The 18,283-nt window shown below is 40.8% G+C and overlaps 3 protein-coding genes across 5 annotated transcripts; 1 reads left to right on the forward strand and 2 right to left on the reverse strand.

Annotated features, from left to right (window-relative positions):
- Positions 1–36: 36 nt before the first annotated feature.
- On the reverse strand, positions 37–4,511 carry Rybp (ring and YY1 binding protein). Its single transcript, XM_071784503.1, has 3 exons — positions 3,520–4,511; positions 2,639–3,107; positions 37–2,484 (listed from the first exon to the last, which is right to left on the reverse strand). The coding sequence occupies exons 2-3, from the start codon at positions 2,813–2,815 to the stop codon at positions 2,158–2,160; spliced, it is 504 nt and encodes a 167-aa protein (XP_071640604.1). The 5' UTR covers positions 2,816–3,107; positions 3,520–4,511; the 3' UTR covers positions 37–2,157.
- Positions 4,512–4,567: 56 nt separating this feature from the next.
- On the forward strand, positions 4,568–18,098 carry Nclb (no child left behind). 3 transcript variants are annotated; one of them, XM_071784472.1, is made up of 13 exons: positions 4,568–5,164; positions 5,488–5,616; positions 6,148–6,336; positions 6,465–6,622; positions 6,690–7,050; positions 7,167–7,290; positions 7,374–7,562; positions 7,633–7,994; positions 8,332–8,618; positions 13,266–13,852; positions 14,080–14,940; positions 15,255–15,373; positions 15,624–18,098. In XM_071784472.1, the coding sequence occupies exons 1-13, from the start codon at positions 5,162–5,164 to the stop codon at positions 17,142–17,144; spliced, it is 4,890 nt and encodes a 1,629-aa protein (XP_071640573.1). In that variant the 5' UTR covers positions 4,568–5,161; the 3' UTR covers positions 17,145–18,098. The 3 variants fall into 3 exon arrangements, with proteins under 3 accessions (XP_071640573.1, XP_071640574.1, XP_071640575.1); XM_071784473.1 differs by having other exon boundaries at positions 15,258–15,373; XM_071784474.1 differs by lacking the exon at positions 4,568–5,164 and having other exon boundaries at positions 5,500–5,640.
- LOC139816770 (uncharacterized) lies at positions 9,873–13,259 on the reverse strand. Its single transcript, XM_071784504.1, has 4 exons — positions 12,311–13,259; positions 11,459–11,555; positions 11,029–11,131; positions 9,873–10,297 (listed from the first exon to the last, which is right to left on the reverse strand). The coding sequence occupies exons 2-4, from the start codon at positions 11,529–11,531 to the stop codon at positions 10,132–10,134; spliced, it is 342 nt and encodes a 113-aa protein (XP_071640605.1). The 5' UTR covers positions 11,532–11,555; positions 12,311–13,259; the 3' UTR covers positions 9,873–10,131.
- Positions 18,099–18,283: the final 185 nt, after the last annotated feature.

Below are 18,283 nucleotides of genomic sequence, written 5' to 3' on the forward strand. Positions count from 1 at the left end.
TGTTTACATATCTAGTTGATTGATCATTAAAACACCTTTTGTTTCCGTTTCTCGAAAACATGATTTATTGTTTCCCTGTTAACAGTGTAATTTTAACCCCATCATTATTTTTCGGGAATCTTACATCATGTAATGTAACATTTTTCTTGAAAATAACGTACAGTTATTCAGGTGGCCAAATTTTTACATTGTACGAATAATCAATATAACGTTCTGGAGAGATCGTTTCGTAAAAAGAAAAATATCTTTTTAATAAAGCGGGCTCCCCTGATTCGCAGTGCCGTAAATTTGTAGTGGGTAACAGCATTTACTTAATATCGAATGAACAAGAGATAGTAATATGCACTTAGAAATGCCGAATGCGTTAATTCAAAAGAATTCGAAAATTTTGTACAGACTTCAAAATACGTTTACTCGAAATTCTCATGTTCTATTAAAATACAGATAGATTTGCGCAATGTAAAAATAAGCAGGTTACACATGTACGACAAAAAGAATTTGTATAACATATACAATTCCACAAAATTATAAAAATATCATTTGCGTGTGATTGTTTCTTTAAAAGTGGTTGATGACCTGATTATTTGTCGATTAGAAATCCATTTGTAAAAGCTACATGGTCTTACGCAACAACTCGTTTGATTAAGAATTCAAGATATCGACGATACCGAGAAAGCAAGTCTGGGGGGGGGGGGGCAGTCGTGAGGATTCTTTTTACAGTTTAATATTACCAAATACTTGGCGATATTATTTGTTCCTCGAGTATACAATCCTTGATTTATCTTATTAATCGCTTAATTACTCTGATACTGATAGGTTCTTACATTTACTTTCATTTTTAATGCAGAATCATACTACAATGATCTCGATAGTGTAGAATTATCGAGCGTAATATTAACAATGTTGTTCTGTTAGAAACTTGAAACCTTTCCATTTTATCCGTTTATTTAAATTGCCATGGTCCTTGCAGCTGCGATTTAATTTTGAGTAAATACAGGTGTTTACTGTTATGAAAATTGGTGGGCAGTTACAAATGTGGTAAAAATAAGTTCAACAATTTGTTTTGTGTGTATGCACATTTGCATTTTTAAAGAAAGTGTTACGTCTTTTTATTCTACAGTCTTCGCTTATTCGCTGAAAATGAAATTTTATCTTCTTTCTTTTTTTTTATCAGGGAGCGTTATTTGATTATTTAATACGCGAAGTACATGTATATTACATATCTGAAATTTTACGTTCGATCTGTACATACAATTGCGATTAAACATTTTTGGGCATATTATAAATCAATGAATTTAACTGTGCTTGATAAAAATGCAGAATAAATTAGCGAATTATGGAGATCAGTAAAATAATTTTTCATTATTTAAGTATTTTAAGTTTCAAGAAAATTCATCTCAGTGACGAATTAGAATGGAATTAGATGTACATATTTACCAGTGCCAGTCGTGCTGGTAATTGAATGGAAAGAAAATCAACAATGCGATCGATATCTATATATACATATATGTATGTATACAGATATAGATATATCGTCGTACGTCGGTAGTCTTGCTAACAAATTCCGAACAATAATCGCCATTCGACGCGCTTTCTTCTGGCAGTGGTCTCGTAAATTCAATAAAAACCGAGGATATAATCAACAATGACTCGTAAAATTCCGTTTCACTGATATTTACAGTTTGTTTTCTTCCCTATTTTTGCATTTAAATCTACCGCAGAATACGTTGATAGACATTTTAAATAAATTCAATGACTATTACAGGATAAAAGAACGACGTCCGTAAAGTAAGCATCTTTTAAGTACATTGATTTTTTCGCAAAAAAAAAAAAACGCGTAGAGAAGCGATGCAAATTATTCAATATTTTGTGCAACGAGTAAAACAGTGATATACAATGTACATATATCCCTATTCTGTTTTCCTTGAATAATGCTATACGAATCATGCTCAGTCAATAATATCCCCGACAGTATAAACTGCCTGACCTCGTTGAGTTCGTCATACAACTTGCGACGCATAGTCAAACGAGAGAAGAACGACTGTCAACAATGGTCGCGCTTGTCTAGAGGATGTACAGTTGACCATAGAGGTTGACATACATGACAATATATTAATTAGAATAATTCATACACACATATGTAACATTAGCATTAAACTAGGCGTCGGTTCCTACATCGAGACTTCTCGAGTCCTGATTCGAGTCGTGCTGGCTCCCGCCTTCGGAGCTCGCGTTGCTCGACTGATCCGAACCCTTCTTCACCTTGGGCTTATACTCCGTGATAGTGACGGTAACATTGTTGACCGTTACCTCGTTCGATTGCGCGGTGCTACGGTCGATATTTTTCAGACGCGGCGGATGCCTGTTTTTGCGCCTCAGTTTATCCAGTTTGCGTTCCTTCTCCTTGACGCCGCTGGTCGTACTACCGCCACTCCCTTCTTTCTTGCCCGGTTTCAGAAGTGGTACATATTGTTGCTGCGCAACCTGGTAATATGACAATATTGATTACGTATTAAACTCCGATATCGAGATAATAGCGTGAGAAATAAATTGAACACACAAATAGCTGCGTACAAAAATAGCAGATAAAAGAGGCTTGCTCCTAAATGTATGTACATTGCAGAATTATTAGACTGACCTGTTGAGCTACCAATTGGGGGTTTATGCGGGGTTTCCGCGTAGAGGTTCCTTTGCGGACGTCACACATGAGGCACTTAAATGCTTCCGCTGTATTCCTATAAGTGCAGACACTGCAGTCCCAATAATTTTCTTCCAAAACCTTCGCCTGACGTTTTCCGCTTCCCGAATGGTTCATTGTTCGTTGAAGTCAATTGTAGAACGCTGTACCTTCTCAAAAGAAAGTTTCCCCTCTTTTGAGGCACCTTCGGCCTCATTAAATTTTGCAGTTTTGTGAACACCGGATAATTTCCAACAGAGCGTGACTAAGGATATGCAATAAAAGCGTCTAGACAAACGTCTCTAAGGTAACGTTCCGTACATCAACTAAGCGAGATACACAATAGTCTGTTATAATCGATCGCTCCGTATTGGCCACCTATGTCTCTATATTGTATCACTCTGACATTACACATTTTCTTCCAATGAATCTGTAACAAAGAAATAGTCTCGTGTTAATGGAATACATTCAAAAACATTGCGAGAGACGTTTCTATATAATCTTGTGTTATATTTAGCGATCGCAAAATATTATTATTTATAAAACTATGAGTTTATCGACACATCTTGTAAGACTATTATTTAGATTGGCATTTGAGATGAAACCGGGACACCTTGAGAAAAGATATTAATAAATACTTAAAAAAGACAGCCAAAAATGGATCGTGTCTCGATACCTATTTAACTTGAAAAGACATAATTGAATCTCAAACTAGTTTCCAAATTAGCAATCGTTACACAAGGAGTTTATAGAAGAAAGCATCGACTTTAACAACCGACATGCTACCGCCTCTATTTATCACTACAGAATTGACCTCTCATTTACCCCAAGAGTTAACTCACATTATTTACACCCGCCGTTCACCAATAGTGAATTTGCTCGCGCTGGTAAACACCGGGGATTCTCTCCAGTGGCAAACGTTCAGTCCGGTACTCTCCTATCCCCTCTCAGCGCAGTAAAATCATCCTGGATTTAACGTTCTATTATCGGGCAATGCTCTTCCTATATTGTTTACACTCTCCTCGACCAAGGCGAGAACTCGCATTCGTCTCGAGACGGATATTGTATACTCTGTCTGATCCGTTCAGCGTTGAGTTTGCTCTCCCCGAAGAGCTTCTCTCGAAATCCCGCTTCCGGAGTTCCTCGCTCGGCGACGACGTCCCGGGGTCGTCACGCACTCGTCAGGCCCGGAGTCCCGCCGGCGACGAGGTCACGGGTCGGCGCATCCTCCCAACGACGAGGCGGATGGAGCTCGTCGGCGCATCGTCGCGCGCGTGTATGCCAGGGTGTGTGCGTGTGCGTGCACGCACGTGCGCTCGCGCTCGCGCTCACGCGCGTGTCGTGTCAATTGTCAATAGCGTGTGCGTGCGCGCCCGCTACACGTTACACGCGTGTCCCACCGCGAGTGCCCGCTGGTCCTCCGCGTTCACGCATTCCAGCGTCCTGGCGTCGTGTCGGTCGTCACTGTCGTCAGCGACACGGGGCCAGCAGGGGTGACGGGGGGGGGGGGGATGAGGGAATCTCGCGAACGTCACGAGGAGGAGGAGGAGACGCCGGAGACGGTCGTGATCCGTTCGAGTCGCGCTACCGAACCTGCCGTCCACCGTCCGTCATGCCAGCGTGACGAGCGTGCTCGTCGACGATCGTCCTGGCGAGCGAATACTGGCGGCTGAGGGACGGGGGGGAGGGCCGGGATGCGTGGTGCGTACTGCGTACCTCGAAGCGCGGGAGGACAAACGGCGTCGTACTCGGTCGGAGTCGGAGGTGGAGATGGAGGAGGAGAGCGAGAGGAGAGGATATTGACAAACAATCCGGTGGCGATTGCGTGCGGCGGTCGCGCGACTGCTCGTGTTCCGTGTTCCGTTCACGGCGGTCCACTTCCGCTCGTTCCTCTTCCGCCATGCGCCATCGACGTTCGGGAAACGCGGAACAAAATTCCTCTCGCCTCCCTCCTTCAACTGTACAATCTACAATCTCGACGACTGTCGACGACTTGCATCCTGCAACTGCCTGCAAGGGGATTGTAGATTAAATAAATAATTGACGTTTCTCTTTTCCTCTTTATTTTTCAGGCATCAGCTCTGCCACTTGGCAGAATGTTCTTTGTAGCTGAACTTTCTGCACTTTTTATCTTTCCTTCTCTCTCTTTCGCACCGTCTAACCTATACCTGCCTGTACATCTATTTCACTTTGAGCGCAAAAAGGGTAACAGCAAAAGGCAAAAGATATCGGAGTTGGAGGTTGGAGACATTGGAGTTGGAGTCGGAAAATAATCCACTCGCGGAGTGCAGCTCGCTGCTCGCCAGTGCCACTAGTGCCAGTGCTCGCCCTGCTCGGCGCGCGTTTCGCTACGTTCTTTCTCTCACGTCTCTCGTTGCGTTTTTGCGATCAGGTTACGGTCTCTCGACCCGCTTTAAATGTGATCGCGAGAGGGAAAGTTTCTTGCCGTTCTTCTGCCGTGTTACTTGGACGCGGACAATCGACATGGTAAGTGCGACACGCGGCAGTTCTGACATTCGCTCAGCACTTAGGTTAGCAATGGGTTAGCAGGTGTGAATAATGGGAACGCAATAAAACGACTTTCTTTCGAAGTTGTATTCAGAATATTCAGATTGCAAGTAGTCGCGGTCGGTCCGGCGAGTCCGGTCACGGCGGTCACGCAGCTACGTTAAACCGCGTTCGTTGTTTTGAAAATTTTTTTTTCTACTCCAACTTTGAGTTTATATTAACGCATAAGTATGGGAGGTCTGTAGTCCTAACATCGAATAAGCAGATGAGCGGTCTTTTAGATTGACTATTTTATTTTTTAGGATGTTCCAGATGGTATAGACAAATCATGGGATCATCCGTGGACCACCGAAGAGATGAGGAAGAAGAGGAGAGAGTGGAGTCTAGCGGGTGATGCCGGACTTCTCAAACATCTTCAACAATTTTCCGAAGTATGATCTGTCGCTTTGCCGAATGTAAGATTGGACGGAGGAGAAGATAGTTGTAGCACGTTGTGCCACTTCTGTAAATACCACCTCTTGCTTGATTATATTCTCTCCTGATACTTTGTCGATTTTTCAAAATCAAAATTTATTGACATTTTTTAACGTTGATAACTAGGTCAGTAAAGTCACTTGTTATTTGTTTTCGATCGTCGGTCAACAGCTTATCTGAATTATCTGCGTGAATGATTAAACATTAATTACTAACGCACGTATAAATTCTCAAAAATTTACTAAGTATCAGGAGAATGTAATTAAGTAAGAGATAGTATTAATAAAAAATCAAGAATTGCTGAAATTGAAAGTTTAAAAACTTAATCCGTAAAATTTTAAATTCTCGGAAATTGACAAGATATCAGAAGAAATTAATTTAGTAAGACTTGGCACTAATAAAAATTCAAACATTGCTAAAGTAAAAGTTTAAGAACATACATTCATATTTGGCAGTGTGTTGCACTTTGATTTCGTGTAAAATTCTAGAACCTGGTGTCCAAAGCTAACAAGACTCAAGCTGCTCTGGATACATTAACGACGCAATTAAAAGAAACCGGGATACTGGTGGATAATGTTACTAACACATCCTTGGCTTTGGCCAATACCCAATTTATTGAAAGCCGTGTGCAGGAAGATGATATAGAGATTAAAAAGAGTTCTGAGGAAAAGCAGGAAGTAAGCACTTGTTTTTAAGAGAATTAACGTTTTTCTATATAATAATATATTTCATTTTTAACAAATATTTTTGTTGAATCCATGTCTTTCAATATTTGGAGATGAAATACATTTTTATATTATCTTAGAATGCGAAGACTCAGGATTCGGCACCGGAGAATCTTTTGGCCAGCATAAGCGAGAGCGTTAAACAAGGTTTAAACATAATGGATGAAAAGTACAAAGTAATGGACGTGGCTTGCAGCGACAGTGAGGAAGAAGATGAGGGTGATGCGGTGGTATTCAGGTAGTGTCTTTATTCTTGTCGCCATTCTAGACCATTTATTTCGTGCTAAAATTCAATTGGTTTACAGTGTCATTGTGGGACCCAATGATCCATATCAAGATCGGCCCTTGCCGTACGTTATCGGCTCCGATAAGTGGGTAGCTTCGAATAAGATAGGTTTGGAGAGCAGCAGCAGCGAATCCGAACAAGCCGATGAAGAGAGGGAGGAATCGGAAAGTGAGAAGGAGGACGCGGATACGCGAAAGGTGTTTAACAGCCGACATAATCCGGAGATAAATATAGCGAGATTGTCGTCCTCTTCCAGCGATTCGGATAACTATAATGATCACAGCAATAACATATCTTATGGGAATAATAAGGCGGATATTTTATCTCAGAATAATATAAATTCTGCTTCGGAGTCTGCCACACCTAACAATGTATCAAAGGTAATTAATCTTGTAAACTTCACGATATCTGATATTTAATGTCGAGATTTGATGATTTTTAAAGATAAAACTTTATATTTCAAAGATGAAGTAATTAGTCTCTTTTTCTCTTGCAGGCGTCGAATGAAACGACGCCTAATTTTGCAGAAGAGTTAGCCAAACGATTAGGCACCGTTCGCCAAGCGCAGAAACCTGCTGCTGTGGATGAAACCAGTGAATCGTCGATTAATCGACTTAAAGGTATGCAGTTAACACTTTTATCACAAAAATATAAGTTGCAAATAAAATATTCGCGAGGTTTGTTGACCGTTAATTTTTCTCAGATGATCTGTTTGCGTCCGAGAAGGATGAGGATGTGTTCAACGGTTCTGATAATTTGTTTAGTGATAAAAAGGGTCTCTTCGAAGATCAGGTGTCTGCAAATTTGTGGAAGGAGAAGCCGATCAAATCTTACAAGAATAGTAATATTATACCGGCCAGTATAGACGTGCCGCCGCCGATTAGTATAGTTTGTAAGTATTTTTATACTTGCGTTCTTGTTTCACAATAGATTTATCTTATCTAATTCAACCGTATTTTTAGCGACAAAGCCAAAGTCAGCGATCGACGATCTATTCGCCGATGCCGATTCAGAGGAAGATTCGGATGACATCTTTTCGTCGAAGAATGTCGTTAAAAAACGCACGAAAGAACCTCCCGCGAGCGATAACGCCCATCCCGCGAATGTGGACGACGTGCCGAAGAGATTCTTGGAAGTTATAACTACCAACATCGCCACGGGTAACGTCGCCACGAGCACACCAGAATCCAACATCAACGCCACAAGCCTGTTCAGCGACGACGAGAACGATGATGCAGATCTGTTCGGCAACTCCAAGAAGCAATCTCACACACCTGCGAGTGTGCCATCGTCTATAAATACGACTCAGGAACCAAGTAAAAAGGTAAGCTGCCTCGATAATTTTTTATACAGTCAAATTTGACGAATGTTCAGTCAGTACATTTGCTCTCTTATTGCTAACTGAATTAATTTCACTCAAATATAATTCCTAACATTGCATGCATATTTTTATTTAATAATTTAGACGTTCATATTATATAATACTGATCTTTTGCGATAAGTAACGAAACTTATTATTAAACTGGTTTGAATATGAAGATAGAACAATACTGTTATCTTATTCTTATGATTTATTATAATTATAGTATTTTATTAAATATAATACAGGACAAAATCTCTATTTCTGAGGAATAAAGGCTAAAATAAATTATAAATTGCAGAAACCTGTTGGAGGCGAGTGGATACTCGGCAACGTTTTGACGTCGGACATCGAGAGCAAACTGTCCAGCCGGATAATGCAGCGACGACAAGAGTCGTCTGAATCTGACAGTGACGCGCCAGGAAATTTTGATAGCGCGACGAGAAGCAACATTGAGTCAACGTCCGCAGTCACGAATCGCAGTTCGCAGAATCTCGCGGATAATATATCTACAATCGGGACCGCCACCAACAGCAGCGGGATATCGATGCAGCCGCCGAGCATTGATAACACTGGATCCGGTTTGTGGTAAGTCATTGTTCTTTTTTGTTAATTTAATTTCTTTTCAGATTAACTAGGGCATTCTACAATTGAATAGATACATATCCCAGTCGCTAAAATTATGCTGAATATGTTAAGATCCCTATCGCTTCCTTTATTTTAGACAATCATAATATTTCGTCGCTAGCATGTATTTTAAAGCGGTAATATTTGCGCTAAGCTATTAGATTTTATATAAAAACGTAGAATTCACTTGAATACTTAGATATTGAATGTATAAGGAGACAACAGTCGCGCGCATTAAACGTAGACATTAACTGCTTAAAATGAATGACTCTCAGGTTGGTAAGTTACATTCCGCGAGTGGAAACGATCCGATGACACACGATACCGACGTTTCCCGAGGTCAGCACATAAACAAAGAGAAGAAGCGTGGCTTTATTGCGTACTCACTCGCTGGATGAGCTAACGCTGCATCCAGAATGCAAATGAGAATCATAAGTGTCGTTTCTCTGCGCTAACTGCGCCCGAGAATCATTTAGAGAGATAGTTAGCGCATTAAAGAGAGAGAAAAAAAAAGGAAAGTTAATTTCTTATTCCGTAAACGTGGATACCAGCGCACGCACCGCTCTCTTTCAGCATACGTGTGCCAAATACTTATGGTGTCATTAAATTGATGATCCAAACATTAGTCATTCGCCTTGCCCATTACGCGCGCTATGACGACGTAGTACTCGTGTAAATACCATGGCTGGACTGGCTAGTTCAAGGCGAGCCTCTCTACAACACGGCCGAATGTATTGCCTGCTGCCTGTCGTTGTTGGCTCTAGCTTGTCAAGAAGTGACGATCGGACACGCAAGAATTGTGAGTGATTCGGTATGAAGTGATTAAAATAAAAAAATTTAGTTGCAAACTATTGGATCTTATCGGGGATTGTTGCAGACTATTCTTCGAACTTCGACGAATGGAAAACAAATAGAAAATGCGAACGGCGCAAGTTGTGCTTTGATTAAATTCGTGCCAAAAGTTTACTCGCTTTCTTGAAAGGATACTGTAGTTTTCCGCTGACTCCGAGAAATGAATGGTAAGCAAGCAAGAATTGTAAGGCAATGAAAATCGGTCAGGTGAATAGATTCGAGCGAAAGCGGCGTTTACTCACATTTAATGCCGTGCCGGATCGTGCCGGAGGCAGTAATGCTTCTTCATTCGGCTTGAAATTTACGGAAAAGTGAAGATTGCTCGAGAGGGAAGTGGTTTTTGTGTTTTTGTACAACGGAAATGTGAACTAAGCATAGTGAGCTACAGAGAATACGTATCCGAATAAACTCGGTTGCACGTTATCGCGCGAAAGACGAATAAATTCTTTATCCAGTCTCGATAAACGATAGGGAAGTGGAGAGGTAGAATATTCTGACGAATTATGACAGGAAAGATTTATTTCTGGCAATATTTCCTTATCTGTCCGAAAAATATGATTCGAAAGTTTTTATTTATTTCCGCGATATTATTAGCTAATAAGTAGAGGTAGAGAATGGCCCGTTACTCGGATTCCATCTGTGGCAAAAAGTATGGTAAATCAGCAACTTCGGGATAATGTCTACCCTTACAAATCGGTTGTGCACAGCAATCTGGAAAAGGTTTGCCTGGTCTTTCAGGCATCATACCAGTAGCTTCCTGCCCGGGATTACACGCCATTGACGGGCATCTGGAAAGAAATTGAATAAAATTAGATTACGAAAGAGAGATTTGATAGAAAATTTACATTAGCGATTGAAAACGCGATGGAATCTTGCAATTGTGCAAATTCCATTGCGAAATACGGAGTGTGCCGAGTGTGCTGTTAATTATTTAAAATATATCAATCAAAAATGTGAAATAATATGAGATTTTTTCATTATAAAATGTTTTTTCGCGATATATTTCATTTAAAGCCGTTAACTTTACAAGTTTATTAGCAAATAAATCATGTCTTAGAAATCATGTACTTTTTCTGAGACACAGAGTCAAAATATACTGAAACTAATTTGTTTTAATTTCTAAAGTTTTTTCTCTAATTTTTTTTCTTGTAACCGTTTACGAATTTGAAAGTTCGGTAAATTAAGCTTCAGCATCACCCGAAAAATCTATTGTTCCTTGCATAAATTAAGCACATTTTTCTTTGTTAATTTATAATTTAGGTGTCTAATCACATATTATTGTCATTGCTTACGTCCCGTGAAGATTAATTAATTTGCATTAAAGCGAGGATCGGTATAATCAAAAGATCGTTGTGTACCAGCCAGTTTTCTCGATTACAAGATTAGGCATCAAAAGCCGTCATTTACGTGAAAGACGAAATTTTTTTTTTATTTTTTAAATATAATTTTCCGAGATACGTGAAATCTTATATCTAGTTAAGTTAAGTCAGATATATAATTATACGATGCTTTGACTTACGGGGCCATAGTTACTTGACCGTATGTGTCACAAATCAACTCCATGCATGGGGCAGCCGTGTGTTTACCCACACTGACCACTTGTTTTCCAAAAAGGCAGCCACCTAAAGGCATATCTGTGTGGTAAAATTCGAAAGTACTGTCCGAAAAATATTATTTGAAAGTTTTTATTTATTTTCGCGTTATTATTAGGTAATAAGCTACATTGGTTTCGGAATGATCCTAGTCGTTTAATTTGCAAATCTGCCAATGAATCTGCACGTGTACGATAATCTCTCACGTAGCAAGTCTTTTGAGAAAGTACTAATGGCAATATCGTGTCGTTTATAAATTGGCTAAATTATTCTACACACATTTGTTTTACAGTGTCCGGACGTAACAATGTCTTTTCCTCAGCGATAATCTCATAATCGGAGAATTATGCAACATACCTCGTACTTGCGTCGCAGAGTAACCCATCCCGCCGCAGATCAACAGCAAAATCGCGCAGATGTAACTCTTCATCTTGCTTTCTTGCTTAGGGAGTCACTAGGAAGAAAAGACGATATTAAAATTTCGAAAAATCACCTTTTATATACCGTTTCTCCTTCTTTCTGTCTGGAGTTGAATAGTTAGAAAAATGATCGAGAATGAAATAACAGACCCGAAGTCTAAAAACTACGTGTGTCAGAGGTCTAAAACTATAAGTGTCGCTCTGCGACGTTTTCCGCCCTTTTTATACCCGAAATGGCCAGAACCCCCCGCGCGAGATTTTCATCACTTCCTACGCGTCTTAAGGGAAGAGGTTTTCTAGTAGAAGTTTCTAGAAACGTAGTTTTGGGCCCATCTCAGTCTCAGCCCATCAACGGCCGTCCGATGACCGTAGGATAAACCAAATATTTGTATTGACCTGAGCGTTCGCTCGGAATTCCGAGCTAGCGAGCGTCGTCTAAACCGTTCAAAAATTCCAACGTGCGTCGTCGAAATTTTAGGATAAAATTTCCGTACGCAACAAAGATAACAATTTAAAGAACAAGGATCAAGTTAGCATTAGGCTCGCCGACATTAAATTAAACACGACCTCTTATGACCTCTTTTCAGCATCGTTGAACATAGTGCAATTATCCCATTTTACTTCACACGATGCATTAATTATTAATTATATTTGTGTCTTTTGCGAAATTTTGCTGAATTTAGTATTCAGTTCTCTGTATGTTTTATGTACCTATGTGCGAAACGTGCCCTGATGGAAAACATTTTTTCAGTTTTAGCTAATTGAACGTCTCGATTGAGATTTGGCTCACCTTGACACTTTGACAGAATGGTTTAAAAAGACAATGATAAGGCGTTTATTTGTCGTAGCGATTTTGATTTTTTTTCGACGGAAATGAAACGAAACGGCAGGAATTTTTTATATCTCGGGATCCTTTGTTCTCACGCCTAGCACTACCCCACGACTGCTCCACCGAATTTCTTATATCTATTTTTATATCTCCTGTTCCGTTTCACGGAAGAATTGAGTGCTAGGTTGAACTGAGAAATAGTTCTCTTTCTTCTGCATTAAGATGCCTATTAAGGAACCTATTAAGGAGCCTATTAAGATTGATAATCTCAAAAGGTCATAGACGTATATATACTAATTGCCTCTTCACCTGTAATCTCGTCGAGGGAGTGATAATGGAAATCAAGAGAGCGGAGAGATTTATAAATCGTTAACCCACGCGCGCGTAAAAAAGATTGTGCTAAAAAGTAAAACACGAGTTACTCCGCGATAAAGCCACCCATCAGAAGCGCTCTTAGCTTTTTGTCAATTACAGCGTATCAGACGCATAATATCAAGCAAGTTTCAAGATTGTGGATTATTTATCGCTCAGCGCTGGAGTTCAGATTAAAAAATGTTTGAGCAAATAGAAATTTTCATTAGCTCGAATGCTCTATTCATGAGTGTTCATGACATAAGGAATATGTATCGAATGACAGTCGAAAAGTCGCTGAAGCTAAATGGCTATTTATTTTCCTCATTTTTCAATAAGTGGACAGAATGAAACGAATTAAATATTACTTTGTAAAAGAAACCCGTCACTTTTATTAGCGCCTGATGGAAAAAGAATTATAGAAGGAATAAAATAAAATATATATTATTTTTATACATATACGTGCTATTTATTTCTGGTTTTGATTGAGAGAGAGAGAGAGACGAGTAGTATTATTCATCGCTCAGCTTATAAAATAAGAATACTCAGTAGCCTTTTTTTTCAGGGTGAACTTCCAGCCGGCGATGTCCTCGACGAGGCTCAAGTCCGAGGATATCTATCGCGAGCGTGTTACCAGTGATAGTCTGTTCGCGGCGCGAACGCATCATCCCGCCAACGTCAATTCAGCGAACGCTAACAGTGACAACCAGCAACAGCAGCAGCAGCAGCAGCAACAGCAACAGCAATCGGGACAGGAGCCACAGGATATTTCGTCGGTGTTGTTACAGGACGACGTATTCGATAACGACGACCTGTTCGGACCGCCGCCGTTGCCCAGCAAATCGGACTCGAAGCGAGCGGGCAAGTCGAAAGTCTCGTCGCTCTTCGACGACTCCGATTCTGGCGACGAACTCTTCTCCGCCGCGAGCTCCGGCTCCAGATCGCAGAAGAGTACGGATTTCCACGCCACGGCGTCTTCGAGCGACCGGACAAAGCCAGCTCCGAAAAGTGGCGGCTTGTTCGACGACGACGTGGATATATTCGGCGGCAAGGACGCTCCGGACGTCGATATATTTGGGGTGGCATCGAAACCGAGCTCGAGGGAGGCGGCCCCGAATGACCTGGACTCGGTAGCGCCGAAGAGCAACAAGGGTAAGTTGAGCACATGCACAAAACGCTGTATTTTTACATAAAAGTAGTAAAAGACTGTTTTATTTTAATTCGAGGATACGAAGGACCTTGTGAATGTTTGTTAGAAAATTTAGAAATAAAAAAATTTTATAATTACATGTTTTTCCGTAAATATTACGCTTTAAAATTTAAAAAATTTGAAGAATGTGCTTGATTTAAAAAAAAAAAACAATTCAAATCCTCGTTAGATAATTCACAAAACACGAGGATGGAACCAAAGAAGATCAGCTTGTTTGACGACGATGACGATGATGGCGATCTATTTGGCGCGAAGCCGATGAAATCAAAGAACGAACGTAAGATTGATCTCTTCGAAGATGAGGATGATTTGTTTCTGTCGGCTAAGACCTCGATAGAGAAAGATGCAGCAGTGGAACCAAAGACCGACGTCTCCAAGAACGTCTCTAGTCTCGAAACGGAAAAGAAGGACAGAAACGATCCTCCAGATTATTTAGACGGACTATTTTCGAAAACCGCGAGACCCCGCAGTCTTCTGTTTGAGGACGATGATTACGACGATCTTTTCGGTAAGAAGGATACATCGTCGCACGAAGGCGACCGACTGAAATCCAAAGAAGAAGTCAGGAAAGACATTGCTGAACAGGCCCAGAAACTTCCTGAAGAAAATGAAAGCCCGTTAGAGTCATCAAGTTTAAATCGTAACGTTAAAACAACCGCGGAGTCAAGCGATTCCTCGGCAAGAAACGACGTGCATGAAGAAAAGAATGAAGCTGAAGTCAAGGAAACGCCTTCCAACGTCGAGGAAGACGGCACAGTGAAAAAGAATTCTCCGCCAAAAACCCTGAGCATCCGGACGATCTCACCACCGTCCGAGGAACATGGCAATCAACAGGTACCTCGACGATTGGTGTCCGGCAAGATAAAGAACCTAATGGGGAAGATGGGTGACTTAAAGATACTCTCGCCAATGGATGCACCGCCGTTGTGGAGGAAAAGCGAGGATAAGACGGACGAGGACGAAGACGTCGTTGACCGGGATAACGGAGATCTGAGCATCAGTGGTCACGTTTCACCTCCGAGTGTATCAGGTAGTTACCGTTTAACAAGATTTTTGTTTACAAACATCTTAATTCTTTTGGTCATTAATCTTTGTCAGATGGAGATAAATCTTATACATCAATCTTATACAACTAAAAAGTACGAAGAAAGACAAGTTTATAAATGATGTGATTTACATAACAACGTATAGATCACATAAAATTTTCAAAAGATATATTATTTTAAATTGTGATAAAGTCCATTATAGCGAATCGTAGGAGGATTAATATTTTGTTTAGGATATTTGTTAATCAAAATTTTTAATTGGAGCGAAGAGATGATATAAATAAATTTTTTTTTACAGAAGATAGCGCGCGGAAGGAATCCTCTTACTCGACAATTTCCACTGCTAGCAACGCGGAAGTGGCCATAAATTTCGATGATTTGGCTCAAGTAGAAACGTTATCCACTACCGCGTCCAAGGTTCTTATCAAACTAAACTATATTGATTTATTTAATTGAGTTATATTGTATTTTATTCAACATTTCTCAGAACAAAGAAAACAAATTAAGACGAAACGTAAGCTCTTAACACATTTTTCTGAAATCGAATTTTTTTCTCTTAAGTATATTCCGTTTTTAATTTTGAGATGTGACAATATATTCTTGAGATACTTTGAATAATTCAAATTTTGTCTTTCCCTTAATTTATTGTGGCCATTTTTCTTATTAGAGCCGAGTGAGGATCCAAGCGAAACGCCGCCCTCAAAGCCGACACGCCCGGAAATCTGCGCTGCGGCACAGCGGTATCGATTTCGACACGGTCGACAACGCGGACAACGATAATTCTCAAGAAGAGAGTCACACTAGCACCTATTCGTCCAGCAAAGACCCATCTGCTGCTCCGGCGATCAGCTCTTCCGATCGCTTAACTGCCAATGATAATGTTCAGCGCTCGACGGCCGATCCTTCTTCCTTGGATGACAGGTCCGAGCTGGGTAGCATCAGCAAAGAGAGCTCGATGAGCGTAAACAAGAATACTCTTCTGTCGCCGTCCACCGACGAGGAGGACTTGTTCGATGTACCACCAGATTTACCGGAAGATCCGCAGAAGGAAGATGCATTATTTGGAAGGGCACCGATACTCTCACCGATCGACGGTGGGCAATCTGACAGAACGCCCGTTGCTGTCGAACCTTTAATAGATACCGCGATCAGAAAGGTCGACAACATTGGTACTGATGTAAACGCGACGAACAACGAAAGTGATAAACAAAATTTTAGCGAATTGGCGCGATCGGACGTCGATACCAACTCAGATACGTCGAAGAGTACCAAAAAAAAAGATGATAAGCATAAGGAAGTGGCTGATGAGCGAGGTGAGGTGAGAAGAGCGTCCAGCGAAGAGCCGAGCGATCCTCTGCGCGACAGCACCCACGATCCACTGAAGGATCCTAGTCAGTTGTTCGCGTTTGTCACGAAAACACCATCGCCAGAGAAAAGTAAGGGATTGCTATTTTCTGAGCCGGATGACAGTCTCTTCTTCAGCAGCTCGGCGAAGAAGCCGAACGAGCCGAAAAAGGAGATCTTAGATTTGTTCGCGGACGATGACATGGGCGGCGATTTATTTTCCGCGGCGCCGTTGAAGAGAACGGTGAAAAAGCCGTTGCGGGACACGAAAATCGGTCTCTTTGGCGATGACGACGACGCGCCGAACGGCGAGGACGACAGTCTCTTCGGCAGCTCGTCCAGCAAAGCGAAGGTGGACAGTCAACCATCAAATCCTGCTTCAGCCGGTCGAAAAAAGAACATTTTCGACGACGAGGAAGACGACGATTCCAGTTTGTTCGTCGAATCGTCCGGCCATTCGCAAAAATCGGATAGCGCATCGTTCTCGGAGCCTAAGCACGAATCTCAAGTCGACTCTCAAGCCAAGAGCTCGAATTTGAAAGATATCTTTGGCAACGCGCCGTGCGACGACGATGACGACGACGTTGATCTTTTTGCCACGAAAAAAGTTGTTCCTAAGAAAATCGTCGCGTCGTCTAAGTCCTTGTTCGCGTCGGACGACGACGACGACGATGACGGCCATATCTTCGGCAAGCAGCCACCCACGTCGACGGAGTCGAAAGCGAGAACGACGACGATCGCGCCGAGTTCAAGAACGGTCGTGAAGAAACCGGTCACCAGGGACCTGAAGAAAACGGCCGAGAAGATCGTCGAGGACCCGCTGAGCCTCCTTCAAGACGATTAACTCAGTTTCCTTGAGATAAGTATCCGTAAGTTTTTCTGTTAGCCACACGCTCAGCCACAAAAGTTTATGCGCGTCTAGGAAAGCGAGGAAGATATTGAATGAAGTACAAAAATGAAGAAGCTTGCCCTTTTTTCTGCCATTTCTTCAAAGAACTGTTCACCACGATTGTACGTGTGCGAATGCATGTGTGATTAAAATTAATTAATTTAACACGCTAATATGCAATCACTCAATTTTCTCAACATGACATAATATTCAATTTTCATATCAGACTTGTTGACGGGCATGTGTAATGTTAAATAATTTACACACTTTTAAAATGTCTTACAATTAGTCTTTTTATATTGTTTATTTTCGCTCTGAGATATTGTAAAATGTATGCGTGTGTAGAATGTTTCAATGCACTGAATAGACTTTTGTAGCTGAGGCGTATATATACATACATATACATATATATATATATTTTTTATTTATATTTTGTTAGCTCACAAAATATGTTGCCCGTATAATATAAAGCGTGTTATATATGTTGGTAAAACGGGTAGCGTGCAATTCGCGAGCGACGGCGAATATTATTTCTAGCTTATATTTATTATATCGCGAGACGGATCTGTGGATTATCTGTTTCTGTACGCGTGCCACATTAGAGAGAATATGTCTTGTCTTATTCGTTGACGAAGTTGCAATAGAAGGATATTTATCTTCTCCTCTTTCTTTTTTAGCATTTATTCGAAATACAACGAACGTATAATTAGTTTACGGCGGTATCGAGAGATTTTAAAGAGTATCGTTGTGGAAGTCGCACTTCACTCGTGCAATAAATGTATATTTTCTGTACCATCCGCCTTGTTCATCCTGCGTGTAAATTCATCTCGCCCTCCTGTGATTTACGTCATGTATATATTATTCTGATGAGTCATACGCGTTAGTAAAATAAAATTTATTCGATGACAATATTATCGCAATTCTTTTAATAATCCTGGATAATAAATACCATTGAATACCATTGAAGTTCCGCATCCGAGCCTTTGCGATTTATCTCGCGAAAGGTTTATGGAAATAAATGGTATGGTGAACTTCGCAAAAAAAAATACCTTAGATAAGTAAAGCGATAGTTTAAGTTGGAAAAAAAATCAATT

This window comes from Temnothorax longispinosus, chromosome 7, assembly GCF_030848805.1.
Source record: "Temnothorax longispinosus isolate EJ_2023e chromosome 7, Tlon_JGU_v1, whole genome shotgun sequence".
Taxonomy (NCBI): domain Eukaryota; kingdom Metazoa; phylum Arthropoda; class Insecta; order Hymenoptera; family Formicidae; genus Temnothorax; species Temnothorax longispinosus.